This window comes from Pezoporus wallicus, unplaced genomic scaffold (assembly GCF_028554395.1).
Source record: "Pezoporus wallicus isolate ANWC-B61680 ecotype Strahan unplaced genomic scaffold, APGP_CSIRO_Pwel_v1 contig_1181, whole genome shotgun sequence".
Classification (NCBI taxonomy): Eukaryota; Metazoa; Chordata; class Aves; order Psittaciformes; family Psittacidae; genus Pezoporus; species Pezoporus wallicus.
The window spans coordinates 3848800-3875290 of record NW_026641428.1 but is presented as its reverse complement, the minus strand read 5'-3'; the positions used below and the strand labels follow the sequence as shown (position 1 = coordinate 3875290).

Below are 26491 nucleotides of genomic sequence, written 5' to 3'. Positions count from 1 at the left end.
CAACACTCCCTTGCTTGCTCAAGACCCAGGTACACTATCAGCAATTCTTCTTCTTCTTCTTTAATTATCCACATAGTGGCAACAGGACAGCTTGCAGTTCCCACAAGTTCTTCCACAGTGATTGCTCATCGCCATGCTAAACATGGAAAAGCACAGCCTGAACAATCCAATTCACAGCATCTACTTATCCACTCTCTTATATTGTGTCATGATGCAAGAGATTTGACACTTGATTTTGGTCAGGATAAAAAGCCTTGAATTTGGATGGAACAGTTTTAGTGATTTATATTCAGATCTCTTCCTACATGCTCAAAACATTCATAAGCCATACACCAGCCTATTGCTTCCCAAAGGAAAGTGTTACACTGTGAAGCTGCTACCAAAGTCCAGGCAAACAACAACATTTAAACAAATTTTCTCAGTAAAACTGAGATAAGTAGTGTGAATTAGAATCAGACAGTCAATTTACTTCTATAGATGAAGCTCTAGTGCTATTTTTGGGGGGACCCAAATTATAACCAGCAATGAAGCCCAATATAAAGCCTACGATTAATTAAAGCTCCACAGAAGTTTTCATGGTGATTATCTCATAATTTCCCATGTTGCATTTTCCTATAATACAGGCAATAATTTGCTCACTTTTTGCTTATGTACAAAGTAAAAATCCTGGAAATGGTGTGACCCTCTATTTAGTTGTTCCATCTCATTAGGCTTTTCAGACATAAGACAAAGAAGGATGGTGAGCAGGTGAGAATATGTAGTAAATTCAAGTGATTTTAATTCATGAACCAGAAGTTGGGGATAGCATCCCTTCTAACTCCCTATTCCTGTAACTAAAACAAAATAATTGAAATAAACATCTTTTCCTAAAACCACGTTTGCTTTTGTGCAGGTCCCATTTATTTATACTATGTGAAATAAGTCTCCAGTAGAGCTTGTTACTTAGCTCTAGTGGAGCAGACAGAGAATTACTAGTGAGTATGTTAATAGGCAATTGCTTATAGGAAACTTTCTCTTTAGGTTGGCTGATATTTGGGCAGTCGGTATCATATCTAAACCCATTTATCTGTGGCACTGTGCCCTGTGTTCATTAAAGAATCGTGCATTTGTGAAAGAACACACTCTACTTTTACAAGTAAAAATTAGGAGCTGTCTCCCATTTTCTTTCTTTCTCTTCTCCAGATTTCCAGTGAAGCCCTCTCTAACATCAGGACTGTAGCTGGGATAGGCAAAGAGAAAATGTTTGTCAACAATTTTGAGAAGCACCTGGCTATGCCCTACCGAGCTGCCGTCAAAAAAGCACATGTTTACGGACTGTGCTTTGGCTTTGCCCAGAGCATCGTGTTCATTGCCAATGCTGTCTCCTACAGATATGGAGGGTTTCTAGTTGACACTGAAGGACTCCATTACAGCTTTGTGTTCAGGTGAGCGCCTGCCTCAAGCCAGAAACAGGCTCCTCTCCAGAAGCCCTGATCTCAGTGCAGTGGTCAGTTTCCTGATGGCTTCCCAGGAATGACCATGTTCCTCTTCCCTACAGGGTGATCTCTGCTATCGTGACCAGTGGAACTGCTTTGGGAAGAGCTTCTTCCTACACCCCAAACTATGCCAAAGCCAAAACATCTGCTGCACGCCTTTTGCAACTCGTTGATCGGCTTCCTAAAATCAGTGTTTACAGTGAAAAAGGGGAAAAATGGGTAAGTGTGGAGATCAGTAATTTCTGGTGTCGTTCAGATCAACGTAAGCCCTGATGTTGCCGCAGAGCTTTGTAAGCCCATGAGGATAACTGCTTTGCAAGAACGTTATGCTGAATGTATAACTGTTACTTGTCTTTGCTCTTTTGGAAGCAGTGATCTCTGTACTAGACAGCAAGAGGAATATAGAATGGCTATTGGGAATTTGTCAGTGTAAAACTCCTGTAAATTGGAAGAGGACCGGTCTGGATGACTCACAGGATAGGGTGTTTTTTCTTTCAGCTCTACAGTTTGCGTGTAAAACTATTGCTAGCTTGTAGTGGAGGCTTTTTTTTCCATTCACATCAAAATGTTGTGGGTGTTCATGAGGAGGCGAATCACCTCTGAGTCAGACAAAATGAAAATGCTCAAGTTTTGGGGAACTGAAAAGTCAGACACAGAAAATTCAAAGAGTTTATTTCTCATTTAACTTATTTCAAAATTAAATGAAAATGTGAAATAATTGTTATGAACTAAATACAGTAAGTATTTTGTGTCAAACAATGAAAATTAAGTATCTTGATTCCTTCAGAGTTTTTTAACAGAGCTTTTTAAGAGTTCTGGAAAAACTGACCTGAATTCATGTATTAGTTTAATGTTGCAAATTTCAATTGAATTCTTTTACCAAATCCAGCTTTTTGCAGGGACGTATTTGGCCTATCACCAGATTTACACTTACACAGTGTCTGTATTAAAATAATTTACTCATTGCAAGGCAATGCTATTTCCAGTTGATGCCTCAGGCAGTATGGGGAAGCAGAGCTACAGTGTTATGATTAATAACTTCATCTCTAGGACAGCTACTCTAGCATTGTTTTTATTGCTCTTTCTGGGCTAATTTCACAAGCACAAATGTCATATTTTAAATAAGAGATGCAAGAATGAGATCTAAGGAACAGCTACTTTGTGCTCTACAGCTCAGTTTTGAGCTTGAGATGATTGTAACATCTTTCTCATTTTTTTCACCAGGATGATTTCAAGGGAAGCATTGAATTTCTTAACTGTAAATTCACATACCCTTCTCGGCCTGATATTCAGGTCCTGAAAGGACTCTCTGTAGCTGTTAAGCCTGGACAGACATTGGCATTTGTTGGGAGTAGTGGCTGTGGTAAAAGCACCTGTGTCCAGCTTCTGGAGCGTTTCTATGACCCTGAGCAAGGAAGTGTGGTAAGCAAAGGAAATGTGGTTTGCATGCTTTGTTTTCAGCAATGTTAGGACTCTTCTGAATGTATTTTACTGTGCAGCCTAGCAGTGGTGGCATGCACATGCTCACCTTGTGGCTTCAGCTCCTTCTCAAACATGTGCCCTATAGGGACAATTGCCAAGTATCGCCTTAGATGTATTCAGGCAAGGTCAAAATATACTACAAAGCCTCAGGTGTACCCCTGTGTATTATGCAGACCACAGGCATTTACCTTGGTAATTCCTGTATGAAATGTACAATGTGTGGTGCTTATTGTGGTAGCATAAGCAAAAATCAAGTCAGAATGGAGCAACAGAGTCCGGAACATCCCTAAATATATAGCTTCAACATGCAGCCTCCTTGCAGGTTGAGACTGTCTACATTTACCTTCTAGTTCTTCAGTTAATTATAGCTTAAAAAACTTCTGTATTTTTTCCTCATGTAAATACTTAACCACCTAGTTTGATTTATCTTTCTTTGGAAAATACAGGTGTGGTGATTGCGATGCCAGGAAGTTAACAAAGCATGTACCTAGCCCTAAGCAGTTAAATAGTTCACTTAAGATTAAGCAAATAGTCTGGTGCCTGGCTGGATCACAGGCATATGCAGAAAATGCATGTCATGCACAAAGGAGTCAAAGATAAGCAGATTCTTCAAATCACTTTAAATCAGTTGTGTTTGTATTTTAGTAATATGGGTAAATCATTGCGTTTTGTTATAAACTAGTTTTTGCAGGCTGTTGTTTTGGAATAATGTTTCAAGTTCTCTCCTCTTTCCTGGTAGTTAATAGATGGACACAACACCAGGAAAATAAATGTACAGTTTCTTCGATCAAAAATTGGAATCGTGTCCCAGGAGCCTGTGCTGTTTGACTGCAGCATTGCTGATAATATCAAATATGGCAGTAACACCAAAGAGGTGACAATGGAAAAAGTCATAGAAGCAGCCCAGAAGGCTCAGCTGCATGACTTTGTCATGTCACTGCCTAATGTAAGTACCTTCAAGGCCTCAGCTGTGAAGCTACAGCTTGTCTGCTCAGTGTTTACTGCAGTGGGAGCTGCTCCAAACCCAGCTGAAGTTGCTCCATACATATACCTTTTATTTACTTCTACAGCTGTAACAGTAGGAGCAAAGAGGGTGTCATGGCCATTCAGTGTGTTCCTGAGGGTTTGGCCACGAGTTGCTACTGGATTTTTACACAGTAAACAAATATTTATAAAACCGAAATCAGAGATTACAACTCTGAAATAGGAAAAAAGATTTTTCAAAGCCACAGACAAGAGAAAAGCAGCAGCACAGTTGAGCAAAGTATTACACTTAGATCAGAAAGTACAAATCCTGTTCCCTACTGTGGGAAATTTGACTTCTGATCAGGGCATGATACTTGGACAGAAACGTTTGAAGGCGGCCCATTATGTGCACTTCAGGAGTATTGAAATGCACTGAAATAATATAAATATAAATCAAAAGATAAAAGGTATGGATACAATAAAGGCACCCAAATGAAAAACTTGTCCAGAAAGCCTTTCCATCACTTTCAGCCTCTTCTCCCACATCTGGGGTGGGGGATTTCTTTTGCCTTAAACAAATAAGCCAATGTCCTGCTATCAAAGTTTTCTTTTAGGCTCATCATCATGCTGCCTGTGCCCTAGGGCCCCAGAACTGCACACCCTCTGCAGCCATGTGTATCACTTGTACAGGGTTTTTAAGAAGGCAGCAATGCTCAGCGCTCTCACCTCTCTCCTGCTCTTCCTTCAGGTTGTGCACTGGTGTGTTTGCCTACACCTCAATAAAATCTTCCTTTTGTGTATTTTCAGAAATATGAAACTAATGTTGGGGCTCAAGGATCTCAGCTGTCTCGTGGGCAAAAACAACGCATTGCTATAGCAAGGGCCATCGTACGAGATCCTAAAATTTTATTACTGGATGAAGCTACATCTGCCTTGGACACAGAAAGTGAAAAGGTAAATGTGCAGGGATAGGCAATAAGGGAAAGTTAATACAACAGCTTACAATTCACAATGACTTTTTCTGTTCTTTAGAGACATGCCAATGTGCTCCATTGCATGACTTCAGTATTACATCCCGTTGTTAATTTGGCACGTACTTACACCTTTAATGGGCTTTGCGGGAGATCCAGGAAGCACAGCTATAAAATAGCCACCAGCTACACGAACTCTCAGACTGCCAGTGACAGGCAGCACTTTCCAGAAATGTGCATGCTAATTCCCTGGGTTTCAGAGCATTCAGTGGTAATATCTCATAACTTCTGCACATTAATAAACTAAAATATATTCAAGCATGTCAAAAATGGGCCTTGAATGCCCAATAAAAACAGAAGTGAGGGGGCCAAGAACTTGGGCAATAATTTGCTTAACTTGGTTACACCCTGAATAGAAAAGTAGTGAAAATTTAAAAACATCCACTAGCTGACATTCATTATGTCAGCTGAATAAAGGCGTACCTTACTTTCTACTGCTGTCCATGTTTACTTCTCATAGAAGCAGAATCAGCTAGGCTGGAAAAGACCTTTAAGATCATCAAGTCCAGCCTTTACCCCAGGATGTTCCTTTTTGCACTGCTAATAAATCCAGCTAAGTACACCCAGTAACCGGACCTTTGATTTAGCCTCACAGTCACTTTTACAAGTGTTGCACAAATACAGTTAATTAATTTGAAAAAATCACATTTCTCCACCTGAGACTTTCTTTGGTTTGCATATTTTAACTGACACTTGGTCTGCTGCCTTTAGACTGTGCAGGCGGCACTGGATAAGGCCAGAGAAGGGCGTACCTGCATCGTCATTGCCCACCGCCTGTCCACGATCCAGAATGCAGACATCATCGCTGTGATGTCACAAGGAACCGTCATTGAAAAGGGCACTCATGATGAACTGATGGCAATAGAAGGAGCTTACTACAAGCTTGTTACCACTGGAGCCCCAATTAGCTGAGCCACTGTGATTCTAATTGTGAAAGACTGCTTTTCTGTGTTGGGACCCCACTGTGCTATAGAATGCTCTACAACATCGTGAGTTCTGTGTACCCTAAATGTACATAGCTTTCTGCATCAAGCACGCTTGTCAGGCACATCCAGGGGACTAAGCACAGGGTGATGTATTCAGGAAGTAGCTTAGCCCACTGCTAAGGGGAAAAAAGCCTGAAAATGAGCAAGATCCTTGCTGGGGAATTGCCACCACCTGCAGTCAGACTGCACAGTCCTGTCTTTCCTCAACTAGCTATCAAGAACAACTCTGCTCTACTGCTCTGAAAACTGCTATTTGGCTAGGTAAGCTATATGAGTAAGAAATAATCCTGAGAATGCTGCTGTATATCTGAAGCGCTCAAATCTCTCCTAACGTTTGGTCTGCAGAGGTTTACAACAGTCACCCTTACTGTGCTGTGGGTACAGACCCACACCCTTGCACCCCTTCAACTCTTACCTGTCAGGCTGGGCTTCTGCTGTGTGCCATGACAGCACTAATGCACTGGCACCATGAGCCTGGTCTGGCTGTGCCCCTTCAGAAAAAATCCTGTACTTACAAAGAAGGCAGCTCCATACAAGTAACGAAGGCAGTCAAGAACAGAAGCTGGTGAGGATCATTTGCCCTACACTCTCACCACTGATCAAAACTGTCAAATAGATTTTGAATAGGAATAAATGCGTTAGTTAAATCACTGTAAAATCCAACAGTTAATCATCACAGTTATTTAAATCACTTCTATAGAGATGGTCATGGATAATATGTCCTCTTTTTCTTTCAGAAAATGAGTAGTTTTACAGAAATCATAAGTATGTTCAGTAAAGGTGGAACAAATAGCCATAATTAGGTCTTAAACAGAGCTGATAAACAGAGGCACAATTAATTCAGAAATGACAAAGGTCAGAAAGGATCTTCTGGCAGAAGCTTGTCTCTGTAACAGTGTGTTATAAGGTCTACTGCATGTTTCTCTGAAATACGTTATTGTTTATTGTCTGCAGGACACCAGGACTCTTCCCTTTAGTGACATTTAGGGCCTTGGAGACAAAGCCAAGACAGAAAGTCTAAGTTTCTGTCAAAATTTAAATCTTTAATTTAAATCTTTGAATCGTAGAGTATTAACTGGAAAAGTCATTCTCCATGTCCTAAAAGCTGCAGCTGTGGGGGGGGAAGGGTTCACCCATTTTAGAACAAATCCCAGCACAGTTGAGCTCCTTACAAATCTACACCACAATACCAGCTACTGCAAACTTGAATGGAGCTGTAAGAGTGAACACTTTATTAAGATACATCCCTTAATTCCAGACAGAAAGAAACGATTTCAACTTTTGTACAACTCTATTAACAGAATTACTTCAACAGACAAGCTGAACTCACATAGCTGACACTGAAATACTGTTTTGCCAACAAAACCTGTTGTTTTAATCTTTAACTGCAAATGGAAGAAGCTCATGGTTTAATCTTTTTAGCCTTTTTATGTTTCTTAGCAATAATTAGTTGGATGGCTCAGGACTGAAACTATTGACAGAGTGGCTATGAATAACCTATTGACATATCTATAAGACATTTAATTTATATTAGGCCATGGAAAAGTAACAACTCTATAAAATTTACAGTGACCATGTACTTCATCCATAATTCTTTCTTCATAAAGCACATCACTTTTGTGGCCCAAATTATACCAATAAATTGTATTTTTTTACTGGCTCTTGTGTTTTAGTGCTTCACCTCTTATCCTTCAGACAAGCAGATGAGTATCTTGCAGCAGGTAACAAGTATTTCTGTGATTTTGGATCATATCTGTCACAAGGGTCTGCTGTGCAGGACAGAGCGGTTGAGACGACCAATGCAACTAGACTAGCCCCTGCCTCCAAAGGAGCCTGCCATCTCCTTGCAGGAGCACAGCTACATGGGCACCATTCTTGGTTTTAGTAATGTTTTAATAGCTGTAGAAAGAATAAGAGGTGGCTCAGACAGGAAACTCATCTTTGTTCCTTTCCCTGAAGAACTGAAGTTGTGGGCAGAATTAACAGGACAGCAAGAGAAAACCCATATCTTCTCACATGTCTGTACAGTGCCTTGAACAATACTGCAGAAATACTTGTCATCTTACATTTATAGTTATGTCTATCCTAACAAACAGAAGCACCAAGATTCTTCTGTCAGCATTGGGAAGCACAGACTCTCGTGGTAGGAACTTAGAAATGTGATGTCTGCTCACAACTCGCATCTTAAAACAGCCGACCCCGCCAGCAGGCCCAAGCACTGCAGCAAGAGGCAGAGACAGCTGGGCACAAAGAATCCCTTACTGTTGGTCAGGAGAGAGGAACAGGATACCCAGACCAGCCTAGAGTTTTGTAATGCCTCTGTAGGCCACCTCACCAGCAGGGAATAACAAAGCACACAGCAACCTGAACATGACAGAAATCAATGCCATAGCTGTCTTTGTACTTCATTATTTGCTTCTAGTCCCATTAGCTTAATAATTTTGCTTAAGGAGTCACAATTACAGAACAGAGTGGTTTCAGGACGCCTGCTATGGGAAAAAAGGGTTCAGAGAACCATTTAAGAAGATGTCAGGAGATGCATAAAGTACAATACTCCTCACACTGTTAAAACCAGATGATTAATTTTCTTAAGGCAGCCTTAGCACGCACTTGAGTAAGAATGCCTGTTTAAGATTTGCTTCTGTAATTTGTACCATGTTCATTCCTAAGGGCCAACTCAAGCTATTCACCTGTTTTCCCAATTAATTCTTTCAATTTCAATTATCACACAACTAACTGGAAGTCTAGAAACAATATCATGCTTACGTCTTTTAAGCCTTACTGCTGTCAGATCATACATACACTGCCCTCATTACCCACATTACAGCTTTATGCTGCTTGTATACTATGTCTTATGAGATGGCATCAGTAAAATACTGCTTAAAGATTCTGCGCTGGAAATGAATATGCAACACTATATGCTAAATAATGAATAAAAAAAGAAAATACCTGCCTTTATTTAGAATATCCATTTTATATAGCAAACATATTTAACATATGAGTAACTTGTGTACTTAGGTAAACAAAGCTGACAAGAATATAAACTTGCAGTGACAGTCTGCAATCGCATTGTCATGATTTACTCAACTGCTACCAGCAACTCAGGTGTGTGACTTGACTTGACCTGAGAGAACTAGACTAATTTACCTTTGCAATACAGGAACTTGAACAACATTCTCAAGGTGCTATGCTGAGATGATTTCATTATTGACAGCATTCTTCATTTGTTGCTCTGTGCAGATGTACAGAATCCAAAGATTTGTTACACCATATTTATGCATTTTCAACATTAAAGGTGTAATCTGTACCAGCCATGATTCATGTGACTGCTTTCAAAAGGCAGAAATGACAAAAAACACACAGTAACACAAAAATATATTCTACAGACTCTAATCAAAAGAAACATTCAGTATTTTTCATCATCTGGCTTAATCAGAAGCTGTTTTGCTCAGGAAGCTCAATAAGTTAACTCTGAAGTCTTCTTTATAACTATGCTGTCCTTTTTCACAGTGTACAGCTGTAGAGTTGGAGGGGGTGTGACACTATCATACCCTTCTCTAGCAGTTTTAACACACAATTATCTCTCTCTGTATATACATAAAATTAAATACTGAGTATCACTATGTATAACTGAGGCTCAAAGCATCAGCTAGCTGGAGATGGACAGAACTAAAAGACCACTAAGTAGCTACATAAAACTAATAGATTATACTTTGAAACTTTGTTATGACCCAGAGTATTGGGTTATTTTTAACCATACTGCAGTGTGGTTGCAATATTTCTAGGGAAAAAAAACAACAGCAATTAGTATTTCTGAGCTGGCAAGGTCATTCTTGAATGCACTGATCTTGGATGCACTAGCTACTTACCAGAAGCACATCAAAGATGCATTGGCATCCCCTTGGGATAAAATGACTTGGCAAAACTGCCTTTTGTTGAGGGTTCTTGACCAGTTCATATCCATCCCCTCATGGCTAACCATCTGGAAACTCTATCTAATTAAGTTTCTTTTCAGTTTTCCTCATTAATGAGTGGACGCAGTATGGAACCAATGCAACTACAGTCAGAGGCATAGCTGCACTCTTACAAAAAGAGAGAATGTAGAACAAATATTCAGTATGAGTAGGTATCTTAACGAAATTATACAGCTGCAGTGTAGCTAAAGAAGCAGCTATACACACCACACGGAAACTTATCTTACAGCTATTTTTACCTCTGCAGCTCATGATGAACATTTCAGAATTAATTCCGAGACCTAAGCCAAAGAGTGCACCTAAATTCCTCACCAGTCCAGCAAATGGAGTTGTGTCAATGTTTATCCAGTCCGGGTTGGCACACCACTTCTTGGCCTTTGGAACAGACCATAGCAAGTCAATATCAAGAAGCTTGAGGACTAGATAAAAGCCAAGGGCAAAGATGAAAAGAAACAAGTTTGTCTTGATGTACATTCCCAAGCTCGCTGTCTGAATAGCAGATGTATGCTCAAATGCTTCTGCCACCAGAATGCCTGCAGATTAGAAACTCAGTGTTACAAGGAACAATTTATTTGTACTTTGAAGAAGCCCTTTTAATAGTGCCCCTGCAGAACTTGACTTCGGAAGGTATGTATTTTCTATATAGGTAAGTATAGATCCACATACAATTTACCATTTCTGTAGTACAGTACAAAGCCTTTTTTCCCCACTCAAAAATGCTAATTTGTTAAAAAAAAAAAAAAAGCAATTCAGTACCAAGCACTACATGACTCTGGTATGAGGCACTACTTAGGTTGTCATTTGGGAGGTGCAGTCAGGCCTATCAAAGATTTAAACTAGAACATTCCTTTTCCAAAAGAGTTCCTCACTGAAAGACTGGCCCCAGCAATGCAGAATTCAATACCAGTTCCAACACAAGCTTTGAGTGCTGAAGGAAAAGACGCAGAACATCCTTCTTTCTTACTCATTTTATCCTGGTTATGAAAAGGGAGAGCTGGACTGCAGGCTCTTAGCCAGTGCCGCTCAGGCTACTATGCATCCATAAAAGAGAATGGGAGCAGGCAGCCCCCACTCAGTGCTCTGCTCAAGACCCTCCACACGATCAAATAAACACTAGAGAGATTGTTCATAGTTAGAACTCCCGAAATACCAATTTGAAACATGTTTAAGTAACTCTGAAAAACATTCATTAGCTTCTTAAATCACCCTGGGGAGGCTGCACTGCTAGTTTGCCGTTTTCTGTTTTGCTCCAGGCAGGCCTTTGGCTCCATGCTTGCCCACACTGCATACATGGTAGTTTATGCCTAGACACCATTTGAGGTGAACCAAATAGCTTCCTCCTAAGAGGGCCCAACAAAGATCAGGTGCAGCCACACCAGCTGGAGCTAGTCTCTGGCAGTGTGCAGCATCAAATGATACATGGTCAAGGGCTCTCTCCTTGTGTCAGTTACAAAGACAGTAGATACCTCACAGATTTTACCATTAGTCTATCATCTTCACATCCTTCTGGAGAGAGAAGAGCACCAGTAGAGCTGCAAGCTAAGGAGCACTACTAAAAAGCTCTTGCCATCTTTCATACTTCATTTTTCTCAGATTTTGCATACACATTGAAAAGAAAAACGTAGCAGCATTACCAGCAAATACTCCAATAACAACTTGATGAGGGAAATGCGTTGCTATGAATACTCTTGAGATGCACACACTGATCTGTATAATCCAAAAAATACTCCAGAGGAATGACCATGTCAGTCTAAAAGGGAAAAATAAGACAAGATTTCACCTACTAATTTACACCAGGCTCCTTTCTGTCAGGCTCATATTTTTACCAAGCAGAGGGTGACAAGTAGAAAAGTTTACGATCAGGTGACTAAAAACCAGAAGCTGGTACTAAAACATTACCAAGAGTGTTTGCTCTTGCAGCCACATGTATGGCTGCAGGAACACACCCCAGTAGTTTTAGTTCCAAGACACCACCATGGTTTTAGCGATAAAAGTCATCAATGGTAAGTTAAATTAGCACTAGTACCTTGAACATATTTCTTATCATGAAGTCATATCTAAATGCAAAAGTCCAATTATTTGATGGCAAAATTCACATCACATGGGAACAACCTTGGAAAGAACAGCCATCAAAGAAGTTATAAGAATTCCCCACAGGGTTGAACAAGATGCTGCACTGACCTTTGCCAGCTTTTTGCACATTTGCTTTAAAATGGGCCAAGGCAGCATCCATCAAAACAGTAAATTTATGTATTAACCAAAAGATCCAACACATAAAGACAACAGAATTCAAAATTTTCAACACCGATGACACAACCTTTACTAGGAGCTAATTGAGAAATTTTATGCTGTGACTGTAAGTTAATAAACATCAAGCTATACAAATGGATAAATCCTCTTAATATTCTTTTTCTTCAGCTGAAGCAGACCATAATAAAGGGTTGGTTTGGTTTTTTGTGGTGGTTTCTTTTCTTGGTGGTGGTTGTTTCTTTTTTTTTTTTTTGTGTGTGTGTGTGTGTGTGTGGTTGGTTGGTTGGTTGGTTGGTTTTTTACAAGCTGGACAGAGCAGACTTTGAGTATTTGGTTAACGTAAGTCCATTAAAACCAGAGCATAAGCATAAAGAAACATCTGCATGAGTGAGAATAGCAGAGACACTGACCTGTGAAGGCTAACTGCTGATTTATCTTTCCATCTAACTGTGTAGCTAAGTGCTGCAGTGACCATTACATACCAGACACAAGAAGATCCCATGGCATGTCCGGATGGGCTTCCTAGTGAAAACAAAAAGGAAATATTTCCATAACATTTGTGATATAGAAAATGTCTACTGGCAGTTCCTCAAGCACCTCATGATTCAGAAAGAGAATGGCTGGCAAAGACTTAAAGAATATCAACTACTTCTCAAAAGCTAATTTTTCAGAAGACTCATCCAAAGGGAATCCAGATTATTTGTCTGAAATAAATTGATAACAGCTTAACCATCTTATACTGGTGTCTTGACTGGAAAGCATAGTATTTTTCTTACTTAGCCTTGGATTGTTATTGTGCATTAAAAAAAAGCATCTAGGGGTCTCTTAGGGCTTGTAAGAGAGAAGTTTCATATGAGGATTGGATGAGATAGGTTTTGAATGGGCTACCTCATAATCAGGGGTGCAACAGAGATTTAGGTTTTTATAACATTCTAAACTAAATTACCAGTACAACTTTAGATGGGCCTTCCAAATTGCCTCTTGTCTGCTTTGCCAATGACCATGGCATTAGCAATTGAGATTATGATCTGTGTCTCATTAGTAATTAACATTTTAGGTAGTTTTGTAATAAATTTAGAACTGTATCTAAAGTGTGATGGAAGAACTGTGTCTTTATGCTTTACTTGGACTTATTTTACAAATTTTAAGGTAGTGTACAACCTCAAATAGCTTGGAAACATTATTAGTGGAACTGGCACGTGAAATGATGCTGTAACATACTGGAATAATGGCTGTATTCACAGTAGTCTATAACAGGGAACACACTGTCATACAGATCAATAGTGATTTCTTTTTAGTCTAGATATAACAATACTTGTGTAATTTGTTTTAATCTAGTGACTCAAATTTTAAGTTTGCTGGAAGCAATACGAAGCCATAGAGAAGTTCCTACAACCACGGAAATCGCCAAATTACAAAGTATGCTGGCATGATGCAAGGGAAGCAATTCCTAAAATTACTTCTTTTCTCCTGTTTACCAGGGAAGGAGAAAAAAAACAGATCATTCGAATCTGTCTATACCAGACTTCAACAGTTTGGCTTTCTGTGGGGACAAAGAAGAAGTAAAAAGGACAGGGTTATTTCATGGGCAGAAGAAATTATTTTGGCTGTAGAATGTGTTACGATCCAGCACTATGTAGTAGCTAGCAAAGCAAAAGAATATTTCATTGAAGCAGCAAAGCTGGAATGTTTAGGGAGGACAAGCACAACCATTCCTGGCTCCCTGTACTTATTTTTGGTACTCTGCTTGGCAGTATCTTTAGTAGTCAAGCTACCAACTATATTGTTCATTTCAGAACAGATGTACACTTCTAAACCTCACAAAGGAACAAACATCACTGATAAGGAAACCATAATGTTGTATACTGGCACTGGGAAAGCTTTTTTGTTGTCATCGAGGAAAATGTAATCTAGGAAAAACATTTCATAGCTCATCTGCAAATTACTGACTAGAAGCAGCACCAACTCCAGTTTAAGGTTTATGTTCTCAAAAATCTTACAAATACCAGAGAAAAGATGGCTCTGTTTTTTTGGTTCAGCTCATTCCAGAGGTACAAATCAAACTCAGGTCCTACATTGCTTGCCATGTAGTCATATAAACAGTTCCTTCAGCTTTGCCTTTTGTTGAGCCACAGAATTTGGGGTTAGCAGCATTTGGATATGCCTTTCTCACACCTGTGGCTGCTTCTCTAATCTTTTCATGTAAACTGCACATTTTAAAAGTGCGTGAAGTACAGCGTAGGCTCAGACAGTGACTGTGTGCACCTAACAGCTGTGCTGACTGCACCTCCTCCTGTTAATGAGGGAAAGGTGCCTGAGATATTGTTGATGGTCAAGGGCAAATCTGGAGGTGGGAGAAAATGTGGCCATTATAAGAAAATCAGGAATCAGTATGACAGTTGTACCCACTGGACAGAAACAGGAATGACTTGTTACTTCAGAAAGAAAATAATGGGAAAAAAAGGCCTTCTGGTTCAATGAATCAAAATGAAACACACTGGTTCCTTAGCCAGGGCTTGGAATTACATGGTTCTGAATGGGCTAAGTTCTGAAGGCTTTTGAAAATATCTGAAGAAATTTAATACTTTGGGTTAGGTCCCAAATAAATTCACTTGAAACAGACTGCAGATCAGGCATTATGAAACCTGCCTGGTACAAGGGCCTAAGCTTCTAGTTCAGTATTACAATGGGATATAATGCAGGATACTGTTACCAAAATACAGCTCTGCAATTCCCTTAAAAGCTTGCAGTGGCCCTCACGAGGCATTCAGCACATTCGTTTCCACAGTCAATATTTTCTTGTAAAAGGAATTAAATTAAATTCAGTCAGATAGCTCCAAGCAAGTTTACCTTATTTCATATTAGGCAGGGTTGCACAAGCTCATTTAACTTGAGCAATATCGCAGAGAAGACAATGAGATTAAAAAAGTGAAAATACATCAAAAAGGTGCATTTTTTTTTTATTATTATTTTTTTTTAAGAATCCCCCCACCCCGTATTTATACACATAAGTGTGTGTCCTCCATTTAGTGCCAGTGTCTGGTTCTGGGGAGAGGGGTTCCATTTCCACTTGTGATACATTACATGACTGATTGTTGACACTACTGTTATTCACTCTGAACACCTACTACCTCTTTATGGTTTGAATAATCATTGCAATAGTGCACAAACTCAAACTCAATGGCCCCCTGGTCTGTTTTGGAACACTCTTAGACAACGTGGTATTTCTCTTCTCAAGCTGATGTCACTGGCACTGCAACTGTTCCTAAAAATAATCTCTCAAAGCAGGCAACTCACTCTTTTTGAACCCATGACACAGGTTTTGCAATTCCTCTCTGATATGCTGGTTCATGCTAGCAGGGTTTACTTTTAAAGCAAACCTATCACATTTTATTTACTCCTTTTTCTTTCCCTGTGTTTTGCTGCTATTTTAGACATGAGCTCCGAGATTTATAAAAGTCACACCCTCTCCCCCAAAAAGCCACTACCTGTATTAAATGTGCCAATGTAATCTCAAATATTTCTTACCTGGTCCAGTTTCACATGTTATAGGAAACTGTTCAAGGCATGGGCTTGACTGATTGGGATAAATCATTGTTTCTTGCACCCACCAGTATGGGCGATGGCCAAATAAAATCCTGACCAAAAAAAAAAAAAAAAAAGGCAGAAACACAGTAAAAATATTTGTATGTGAGAAGGCCTCAGTAAAGCATGATAAATACTCTTACAAGGAATACAAAGAACTATATTGCCAAAATTATTCTGTAATAGTTCTATATGATGTTCTTGTCTTATCAAAATGTCATTTCAAACATATGTTAAATATCTTCATTGTGAATTCCTGTTTTACAATTACAGGGCAAAGTCTACTAGTACATTATTCAAAGCAAGTTTTCTAAGCTTGAGGCACATATATTAACCATCATTAAAAATACCATATTTTAAAATAAATCCAACTTCTTACCATTTAAATATGAGGTTGAACCAATCACCAATGACTGCCACCCATATCATTTTAGTACCAACCACTTGGTTGAGCTGAAACCAAAGAGGAAAATAAATTGAGAATATATTCCGGGGATCACCAACGTGTGACATAAAATTAAGCAAATCCTGGTAAGCCCTGTAGTCCCTCTGTAAATGCTGAATGATAAGCACGCCATTGCTATGAAGGAGATCCATCTTAATGGATTAAACTGCACTTGAAATAGTAAAGTTCCTTTAAACTTAGGTTTCTAGTGATGGAGAATAAGAACCACGGAGGGGAGCTATTAAAAAATGAGAGCAGGTGATTGACGTTGCCTTTATATTGTATCAGCACCGTGTACCCAGCCGTTCTGGAACACGTGGCTCCCAAACTCCAGGAAAGTACACGAGTCTGTTAGCACTGGAAAGCTTTTCTGTTTGCAAATTGTAATTGGAGAAAGCTAAGTGAACTATGTGCTGAGCAGCAGCAAATTGTGGGGAAAGTTTTGTGGAAACACAATGTGTAACGTACGCAATCCTCTCTATGAACAGTTGGAACATGTTTGCTTGAATTTTCTCACAGTTCATTTCTCCGCAGGATGGACATCAGTGATGTGTATACTTTGTTAAGTGTTGCCTGTATAAAGGATAGAAAGAATACACAATTAATTGGTCTTTGCAGAACTGTCATCAAAGCTGTACATTTCACTTCAAAATAGAATTTGGCTACCATGCCGTGACTAATACTTTGCACAACGTATTTTCAGCCATGGAAAATAAAGCTAGCCGGCATACATCAACAATGCTGTTGAGATCTAGATTATTTTTTAAAGCAGCAATATTCTCAAAGCACTGAAAAACAATTGTTTCCATTATACAAGAAGCCACGTTAATTCAAGGCAAAACGCAGATGAAGCTTAGTCTACAAGTCATCTTATTCAGTACTGTCATTCTTGCACGCTGCTTACACGAGGCCAGTCATACACACCTCTGCTAGAAGGAGCTGAAGCCCAACCTCCTGCAGGCCCCCTTCTTGCTGCCCAGCCTGGCAGAAATTGACCTGCTGTGCAAACCAGAGCAAGCCTGGGAGCAGATGATGAGGAGTATTTCCCTGAAGCATTTACGAGTGAAACACTTAGGTTCTCCAGGGCAAACAGCCAAGGGGCAACTGAGATTCTCCCAGATAGCAGGATTTTAAGAGTATACAGCAAATAACATATTAGCACATGAGATTTATCAATATTAGTACTAATAACTGTAGCATAAGAAAAGCTTATGTTAGTTTGTGAGGCGGCTACATGAAAAATTCTTTTCCAGATAAGATTAAATGGATACCAAGAGTCTGACGATACCATCATTTGATATCATTGGAGCAACAAGAAGAAAACTTCAGTTCTTTATCAGGCTCTAATATTCAGACATATTAATATCGTTTACTAAAGATTATCTATGTATCTGCAACAATTAAAATCAGAAAAACAAAAGCAGCTGTATATGTGCACTGCTTTCTGCATGGCATTTAAACTATACAAGCTGTGGAGACAAAGATACAAACTACTTCACTGGTTTTGCTGAAGAGAGACTTAGCAGCTTAACTGAGCTTTATGATGTGTGGTCAGGGAAGTCACATGGAAACATTAAGCAGATTCAGCAAATAAGGCATGACAATTAAATGGACTTAGAAGACCTTTCTTCCTGACACAATCTCACATTTACTTCAGCTACTTGCTTTTACTTTAGCTGTTAATAGTCTGGTTTTAGAAACTTTCTAGCAGATTTTAATCCTATATATGTTTACTGCTACCCACTGCATTGAGCCAGGTAGAAAACCTTAGAGTTAAAAAGTGATTTTAAATTATATGCACTGTTTCTGAAGAACTGCTATAACATTTTTGCATACATTGACTGAATTATTCACTTCCACTGGTATCATCTGATTTCAAGGAAAACCCTTCCAACCCCAAAATTTCAGGAAATTTCAACAGTTTCTCCTAGCTTTTTAGCTGCAAATATTTGGGGAGGTTTGTTTCTTGCTAACCAGATCTGTACAGCTTATAGCACTGCAGGGCGTCCAGCAAGGGAACTGTCATATAAATAAAACTGATGGAATTTTTCTCTCTCCCAGTTCTTTCCCAAGAATGTACTTGTTTAGAAACATCTCTCTCTCAAGTAACTTTTTATACCATGTTACTAGAAAAAAAACGTCCTTTTGCCACATTTTTTGTCTGCAAAAGTATTTCTCCTTTAAAGATACACAGGATTTAGAACAACAATTAAAAAAGAAAAAAAAAAATCACTCTTTTGTGCATGTTTGGGCTTAGTATGCAAAAATGTGAAGAATCTGAGGTTTTCTTCTGTTTATCAGTCTCGATTATAAAGAATAATTTGTATAAATATCAAGTCAGTTGGTGGCTAAGTCATCTTCTAGTATGTAGTTAAAACAGCAACTGTAAGTCTAAATAACTACTGTTTCATTAGGGAAAATATTTTGCAATAAATAAGTTTCCATCAAGAGTCAATTTAATCTCCTCAGGAGAGCCTACCAAGTAATAAAATGGATCACTTTACAGTCTCTCTTTAATGCCACCATTGTTAATAATATCAGAAAAACTGACTGACACAGGATGTGCAGAACCATCACAGGAACTTTTTGCATGTTTTTTTTATTTATAAATACAAATCCACTCACCTATGTTATCCACCGGGATAGTGCTGCAGCTGCTCAGGCTAAACTCTTTAGACAGAGCCACTCAGGCACATTTTGGTTCTCCAGAAACTTTGTTAATATAACCTGTGAAGGTATGCCTTGGCAATGTTGCAGTGAAGTAACCTCTTCTAGTTTAAATGCTAAAGGCCTCCTGCTACTGATTTTCTTTTTAAAGATCTTGCTGATGATTATCTTTCTGCTTATATAGAAAGCACCTTAGACATAATGAAGACTAACAGCAAACATAAACAATCTCCAGTTTTCTCCTAAGTTATTTCTGTTTCAAAAGCTCCTATATCCATGTTAAGACATGGAGTCACGTTAATAAAAGACGTTTAAAAAAACCCAACCAAATCCAGATCTACAAACAGAAAGCAGGAAGTTTTTGAAACAGGTAAACAGGTTTTTGTGAGAGCAGGAGTTCAGGTGATGCTCTCACTGTGCCTGGAAGCACAACGGATTGTGCTTCATCCAAGAGATTGTCAGCAACTGACAAGCAAGTCATCTCTTGTCCTGCCTGTGATATTTCACAACCTACAAGTCTGAAACATTAAAGACCTTCCTAGCTCTAATAACCAAAGATGGCAAAATGTCTTGAAGAATTAAATAACTTCTTTAAACTAACAAAAAAAGAAATACTCCCTCAAAAGGCTTCCTCCCTCCCTTTTTTATGAAAAGCATTGCAAAATGCTTCTGTAATGCACTTAGTGTTTCAAACTTACTTGGGATAATATATGAAATAAAACTATCTGCTGTATTTTAGTACTTTGAATTGTGAGGAAAAATAGTGCTCTGTACAAAATGGTCAGAATGTGCGTGCTGTTAAGTTTCTAAATCAAAGCTTTGTTTTGATATTACAGAACCAAGGTTTGACCTTCACGTAATCAAATAAATTATTAGTGCAAAGCAAAAACCTTTAAAACACTACCTGTTCATTATAAAAAGTTTTTAATTAATTGGTATTTCCTGATATATTTTGTTTCCCAAGACATACAAAACCAGAGACTATCCAAAATTTTATAGATGCTTGATAAAAATGTAGGAACAAGAATCGTGCTGATGATCCACTGAAGGGAGGATAAACTGTTTACTGCTGCTTTACACCTACATATTAGAGCAAATATTACATAACAGGTATCAGATGTTATTAAGCAAATGTTTGCAAGGGAAGGAAAAGCCATCAAAGCAAACATTTTCTAAAACACTGTTAATGGAGGCCTATGTACCAGGACGAACTTTCTGGTACATTATGCTTAGTTAATTGAACAATAACATTAATTTCCACATCAGTGTTTCCACTGGTACTGGAGCAGCAACAAGGATTAAGCAGCAATTTAGTAAGTTCACAGGCACACTGTATACAACAGCTGACAGCTATTTTCTTAGATATGATTATTTTCCAAATGGAATACTGAGAAGATACATCTTAATTTTAGATTTAGGAAAAGAACCTTTCAAGAAGCTCTTTCTTTCTCTTTTTCTACATTTCATTCCCTCAAGCATTCCTCACTGGACCCAGGGGGCCGTAGTTAAGGTCAGGCTTCTTCAGGGTTGGACTGGCCAGTAGAGGTTTAGTAAATACTAACCTGAAACAGCTACCTTCTCTTGGTTCTTCCATCTTAATCTAATCCTCCTAGTTACCACACTGTCATCATCCCTTGCTATAAAGTTCACTATGCAAATACAGGAAATTAACAAATCTTCTGTTTGCAATACAGTAACTGCCACACCTTAATACTTGCTTATATTTGTGTGTGTCTGTATGCGTAAGCATAAATGATACAAACAACGCACAGAATACAATCCTGGCATGTTCACAGAAAAGTCACATCTAAGGAATTCTAGTTACTATGACTTTTTAGAAATCACAGGCAACCTAGAGTTCCAACAGTGAATAACAATCCTTCAAGCTCCATAAACTGCAAGCAGAAATGGAGTCTGGACCCACAGGGGCAACACTGCATCTTTTTGGTTTTGTTCCTTTTCATTTAACATCACTGCTTTGTTTATTGCCATTCTCTAATCCCTGAAATTAGCCTTATGCCAGCTTTAGTCCAGTGAGGTCAGAAACCTACCCAAAGAAGCTGCTGAGCCTGTTTATTAGCAGCACCTCTTCAATTTTGTGTTCCCTTAGCAGTTTCCACTGAAGCTGCACTAGCTCTCCAATCCTGAGCTGTATTTCTCAGTTACCCCTTCCCCCAGCTCTGGAATAGCCCCATATGGACTCTGAGGTAGCAATAAAATAAAGCAACAAATCCTGGTTGGCAGTAGCCTGCCCTTAAGCTCGACTGCAGGTTAATTGTCACTCTGCTGCTGTCCTTGTACATCTCCGGACCTGAAGTTTAACGGAGTACCCTTGGGTTACAAAGACATCCCTGAAGAGCTGGCACGTGCAGAAAAGGGTTACACGGTACAATTACAGTGTCTCCAGCAAAGCTTTTAGCGCTAAAACCAGGGTAAATCACTATGGAAACTTCATACATCCATGACTACCCTGTGGCTTGCTAACAGGAATTGAGGGGGAAAAAAACAAATCAGAACAAATGTCTGGGCTAGAGTTACTGCAAGGTTAGGCGCTAGTGTTTCTGATTACACACCGTCCCTAATCAGACCTAACGGAAGATTTAAGCAGCATATGACCTGTGCTAGTTTAGGTCATGAGGCTATATTTCTGTTTATGCATTACGTTCACAACTAAGTTACTCGAAGTACGTTCCGGGAATAAATGTAAGGTTGGAAACAAGTTCTAACTTCACAGGAACGTAAAGAAGCTAACCTGCTCCCCAGTTCAAGCCTGACTTCGTTCAGTACGGAACCGTAAACCGCACAAACCGCACCAGGCTTTCCCCATCGACCGGCCTCGCTCCCCGCCGCGGCAGCCAGCACAACCGCCACCCTTCAGCAGTCCCTGAGAATACGTCTTAATCCAAACAGGTAAATTCCCAGGGAAAGGTGGCCGATTTACAGCTGCTTCGCCCTCGCAGCACCAGCACCGACCCCACGGCACACCCCAACCGGCCCCATGGCTGCACCACCCCTCCCTACCCGTCATGGCAGCTCCGCCTCCCTCCAGGATGGACCGTTACCTCAGTAACGCCCCAACAACTCCCAACACACCTTGCGCCTCCGGCCTCAGCTAAGGGCAAACTGAACCAATCAGCAGCCCGCTTGTTGCCAGGCGGGCAGAAGTGGTGTCCAGTTAGGAAGCAGCTATTGAGGAGGCGGGAAGATGTTGGCGGTTTAAAAGCTGATGGTTAGGGCGGCCTTGGTGTTCCGCCTTCCGTGCCGCCTCAGTCCTCAGGCAGGGCTCGGCTCGGCAGTGCACCGCCGTACTGCAGCACAGGGGCGGCTGCTGCTGTCAGCCGGTCGGACAGAGAAGGCGGTAAGCCCCGCGGGAGAACAGCGAAGGGTGGGAGCGCCCCTGTGGAGGCGAGGCGCGGCGCGGCCCTGCCGGCCCCCGGGAGCGGCTGCTGGTACAGCGACAATCCCGAACACAATTGCCTCCTCTTGACACATCGCTGGTGGAGAAGCAGAAGAAACGCTGCTCCCGCTGTTAAGTGCTTATTGTAACGGTAACAACAAAAACAACCTACGGGCAGAGGCCTTAACAACCTGAAGGGATAAAACCAGCCCTGAAGTTTTATCCTGTAATTGTAACCTGCTGCGATTGGCTTGGGCGTTCTGGTACTGTATTTACTCACTGACATGTTTGTTGTAGCACGATGGCCAACGTAAAGGGAGAAGATGAAATAGCTTTCTTCGAAAGAGAAATAGAAGAGTTTTGCACTGAATTACAAAGCATTGTGAGTGACCAAATCATTCAGAGTCGAGCACTAAGAGATTCATGCAGGGAGTTCGTAAAAGCACTTTCAGGTAAAAAGGCTCCATGTTCCTCTTCCCTCTGCTTTTTTCAAATTATCATACTTCTTCAGGTAACTGAAATAATTTTTTGTTGCAGAGAAATGGTCCAAGAAGCTGAAAGAAATGGACCTGATGATTGATAAAATTCAGGAATATAGCAATGGTACTGTATGGTGTTTGATTCATTGTGTCTAATATTTCTAAAATTAACACAGCTGAATAATATGCTTAACTTCCCATTTTAAAAGGAAGGAAACAACTTCAGAATGAAAGTAGAATTAAAAGCAAACATTTGGTTTACAGGATGTAAATTGCAAGTCAAAAGCAATTTGTTGGAAAACTTCATTCCTGATGCAAATAAAGGTCTAGTAGAAGTTTTCTGTATACTGGTCTTGGTGCCTACATACTTAAAACAACAAAGTATTGGAACTTGTTGACTGCAATAGGAAAAACAAGTTAAATTACTTAGTAAAGTTAAATACTGTGAGGATTTTTTACACCTTTTCCATGTTGGTAATAGAATATAGTCAGTCTATCAATGTAGGACTAACTTCTTTGAATCTGTAGTTAAACCTCAGAACTCTACTATCAGTGTTCCTATTCCTCGCTTTCTGTCAATTTGCCTGTGTACAGGATCCACAATCCTCGTGCTTTGAAGATGTGTATAATGCTGGCACCAGAAACAAATTACATCCAATTAAAGTATCAGAGGAACCTGCTACTCAGTAGCTTCTCTGCTGAGTAACTTTCAGCTTTTATTTGATGCTTTTAGTATAATTATGGTGACTTCACTCCTCATCTGAGGTAGCATGCATTTAACTGGGGTTTATTCAAATAAGTAATCTCAAACTACATAATTGAGTACTAAATATCAGTGATCTAATTAATCAACTTGCCTCCTTTCAGAGATGCTCCAGTTGAGTGAAAGCATATCAGAAAATGAAGGGCACTTGACAGAAATAAAATCTATGCTTAATCAAGAAAAGCAGCAAAACAAGGACTTGACTGACAGTGTCCAAGAGCTTAAGGAACAGATGAAGAAGGAAAGTAAGCAAGCAAAGGATGAATGCATTTTCTTGATTAGAGGAGGAATTGTTTTCAACACTTTGTTCTTGATAGGTTTTTCTACTGTTACAAACATTTTTTTAATGTGCTTGTTTCACATTTACTTTGGTATTCACGGTGGCTTTTAAAATTCTACCAATAGCTTCTAATTCCAAAAGCATTGAAGAGAGAAAAGAACAACTATGCAAGTTGAAAGCATTCTATGAAGAGAGGCTTGGACTGGAGATACGCAGAACGCACAGTAAGTTTCCATGTGCAATGAGACAACATGGTTAATGTTGGATTGTGCAGTGAAGAACATCCTAGCTTAGACAACTGAAGAGTTGTCTTAGTCCAGGTATTACCACTGTCTCTCAAATGGCAAAATACAGTATGTTAAAATGCATTTGTCTTTCAGAGAGACTCGGGTTGCTTAACTTATATGTATTCTATGAATATTAATAGAAATTGTAGCTTCACATCATGTTTTTTTTTGTCATCATTGTGACTCTCCAGCAGAGGTTAATGGTGTTTGTATTTGCTTTAGATGAACAATTACAGTTTATATTCAGACATATTGACCATAAAGATCCTGACAAACCATATGTGTGCACCTTTTCCATAAATGAACAAGGAGATTATGAAGGTATGTGAATTTTAATTATTTAAGCAGATTCTGATGCCCCTATTTGGAAAAAAAAGGGGGAGGGGGTGGGAGGGGAATGAAGTGCCATTTAGTTGTAGCCTTTATCTTCCAATTTGAGTGATAAATTTGGCAATAGTAATATTTTTTTAAAATGTAGCTTCTCTTGTTAATGTGTATGAAAATACAACTGCTTCACTTCCCTCCAATTGGGGAGTCACTGTTTATTCTATGTCAAGCAAAGCCAGGAGAGAGATGCACAGAGAAACAGATGTCAGTTGTAGTCTGTTGCTTCTTCCCTTAATGCTAAAGTGAGTGTTTATGCTGACAGGCATAGTTCAAGTTGGTCTAGAAGGCAGGAGAAACTTGGCTCCCTGTTAGCGGAGGGGAGCCCTTACAGTTGTTTGATGTAGGAGAAAGATTAAAACTTGAAATCCACCATTCCCCCTCTGTAAGGGGGCCTTTTAGCTCTTAAAGCTGTTTTTGCAACATGGATCTTACTTCAGTTAGGAGTAACAGTAGCAGTAATTTCAGCACTGTGCTGAGTAGTGTCTAGACAAATATTACTGTTGCTTTGCTGTGCCCTGGACTGTATAGGTTTCTGGTTATATTAATTAAAGTCTAAACTGTGATGAAGTTAAAAGTTTATCACATGCTGGGCTACACAGGTTTCCAATCTGCCTTCCTGCAGAGCAACAGAGATGTTAAGGAATGTGTTTCAATTTTTGAGCAGGCTATGGATTACTGGGAATTGCTGTAACAATTCAAGCGGGAGCACAGCACTGGATGGGAGGCTTAGGAAAAAGTAATTGTGTGGTGTTTGAGGCTTTGTCTGTCGAAAGAAAATGATTTAATGGGCTAATGAGGAAGCAAAAAAAATACAAAAATAAACTGCTTTTGTATTTCATAGGTTGGAAAAACACTAATACAGTTTTTTATAGTAGTCTAATCTTTTGGAAATTCATGTTGTTTTAGTGACTTCCTGTAATCCTCCTCTGGACTGTATTGCAGAGCTCCAGCTCAAAGTGAGAGAAACTAACAATTTTTCTGTAATGGTTGCCAACATCAGAAAAGCTTTTGTTGCTTTATCTTGTAAACAGTCTACATAAAACAAGCACATACCTCTCTAGATGTACAGCAGTCTTCCTCTATTGTGGAAGTATATAATTACTTGTGTCTAATTTCTCAATAAAAAAATAATGAAAATGGTATTTTAGTCCACTATTATGGAGAGACATGTTGGATCATTCTTCAAATAACAGTATAGTTATTTGCTTAACTGAATGGCTCCAGTCATGTATGTTTTGATCCAGCAGCAAATAATGATGTAATGATCTCTTTTTAGCTAACCCAGGAAGACATTAAAAAGTATTTTCTGTAATATGTGCATAAAAGCATCTTTCAGGTTTGTATGTGTCTGGAATAGGCCTGAAACCTACCAAAATGATGCAGTGGAGCTCAGCCATTAGTGCAGTTACCTGTGTCATAGGTAACTAACTTAAATTTTACTATCTTGTACTTGCCAGTGTTATGGCTCATTTTCATGTATGTAAATCATGATTTTTATTTTTTTGTCTGTCAAACTATATATTTTACTGTCTGTTCCTGTCTGGGTGCCTGTTTGTGTTTTAGTAACAAAACCATTTGATGTACATGCTATTCTTGAAAAAAACACCTAGCTGGGCAGAAGAGCTAGTCTTAAACTTCAACTGCAGTGGCAAAGTAACACTCATAAGATTACCAGCCTTAGCATGTTTTAGAGTAGACTATTCATTTTCCTTTACTACATAAAGCATGTTGCAGTGACAGCCTTATTTATTGTCATCGCAAATCTTAAGGCAAAACCTGAAGTATAAAATATAGTAGTTACAAATAGATCCATGCTTCTTGCAGCTTACGAAGAAGAGTATTACTGCCATAGTACTCAGCTTTGATTAGAACTATTTTTCTATTTTCTTTTTATAGCCTTTTCCTTTCCACAGAATAGTTAAATAGATAACTGCAATATGAAAGAAAACTCTTAAATTGATAATACAGCAGTTCAAATAAAATCTTACTAAATTCAGTACTGAAAATTCTAGTGAAGTAGAAGACCACTTAACTTGA

General features: G+C 39.3%; 3 protein-coding genes across 15 annotated transcripts in view; 2 read left to right on the top strand and 1 right to left on the bottom strand.

Moving 5' to 3' along the window:
- ABCB11 (ATP binding cassette subfamily B member 11) overlaps positions 1-6598 on the top strand; it is a 51551-nt gene extending 44953 nt beyond the window's left edge. For all 4 annotated transcript variants that reach the window (XM_057423832.1, XM_057423833.1, XM_057423834.1 and 1 more), the window contains 6 exons: positions 1183-1424; positions 1538-1694; positions 2700-2897; positions 3697-3903; positions 4731-4877; positions 5666-6598. In XM_057423832.1, the coding sequence (XP_057279815.1) occupies positions 1183-1424; positions 1538-1694; positions 2700-2897; positions 3697-3903; positions 4731-4877; positions 5666-5866 (1152 nt within the window). In that variant the 3' untranslated portion in view covers positions 5867-6598. The remainder of the gene's footprint in view (positions 1-1182; positions 1425-1537; positions 1695-2699; positions 2898-3696; positions 3904-4730; positions 4878-5665) is intronic.
- The window catches only part of G6PC2 (glucose-6-phosphatase catalytic subunit 2), a 31878-nt gene extending 10050 nt beyond the window's left edge, over positions 1-21828 (bottom strand). The window contains exons 1-7 of one of the 10 annotated variants that reach the window (XM_057423839.1): positions 21803-21828; positions 16663-16767; positions 16129-16202; positions 15693-15802; positions 12575-12686; positions 11549-11664; positions 8867-10447 (exon numbers count right to left, since the gene is read on the bottom strand). In XM_057423839.1, the coding sequence (XP_057279822.1) occupies positions 9936-10447; positions 11549-11664; positions 12575-12686; positions 15693-15802; positions 16129-16178 (900 nt within the window). In that variant the 5' untranslated portion in view covers positions 16179-16202; positions 16663-16767; positions 21803-21828 and the 3' untranslated portion in view covers positions 8867-9935. The other 9 variants (XM_057423840.1, XM_057423842.1, XM_057423841.1 and 6 more) reach the window with 9 other exon arrangements.
- A 358-nt stretch (positions 21829-22186) lies between these two features.
- On the top strand, positions 22187-25514 carry SPC25 (SPC25 component of NDC80 kinetochore complex). The gene is made up of 7 exons (XM_057423847.1): positions 22187-22219; positions 22556-22710; positions 22796-22861; positions 23605-23745; positions 23906-24004; positions 24290-24388; positions 25361-25514. Exons 2-7 carry the CDS (start codon positions 22560-22562, stop codon positions 25492-25494), a joined length of 690 nt encoding a protein of 229 aa, XP_057279830.1. The 5' UTR covers positions 22187-22219; positions 22556-22559; the 3' UTR covers positions 25495-25514.
- The last annotated feature ends 977 nt before the right edge of the window (positions 25515-26491 follow it).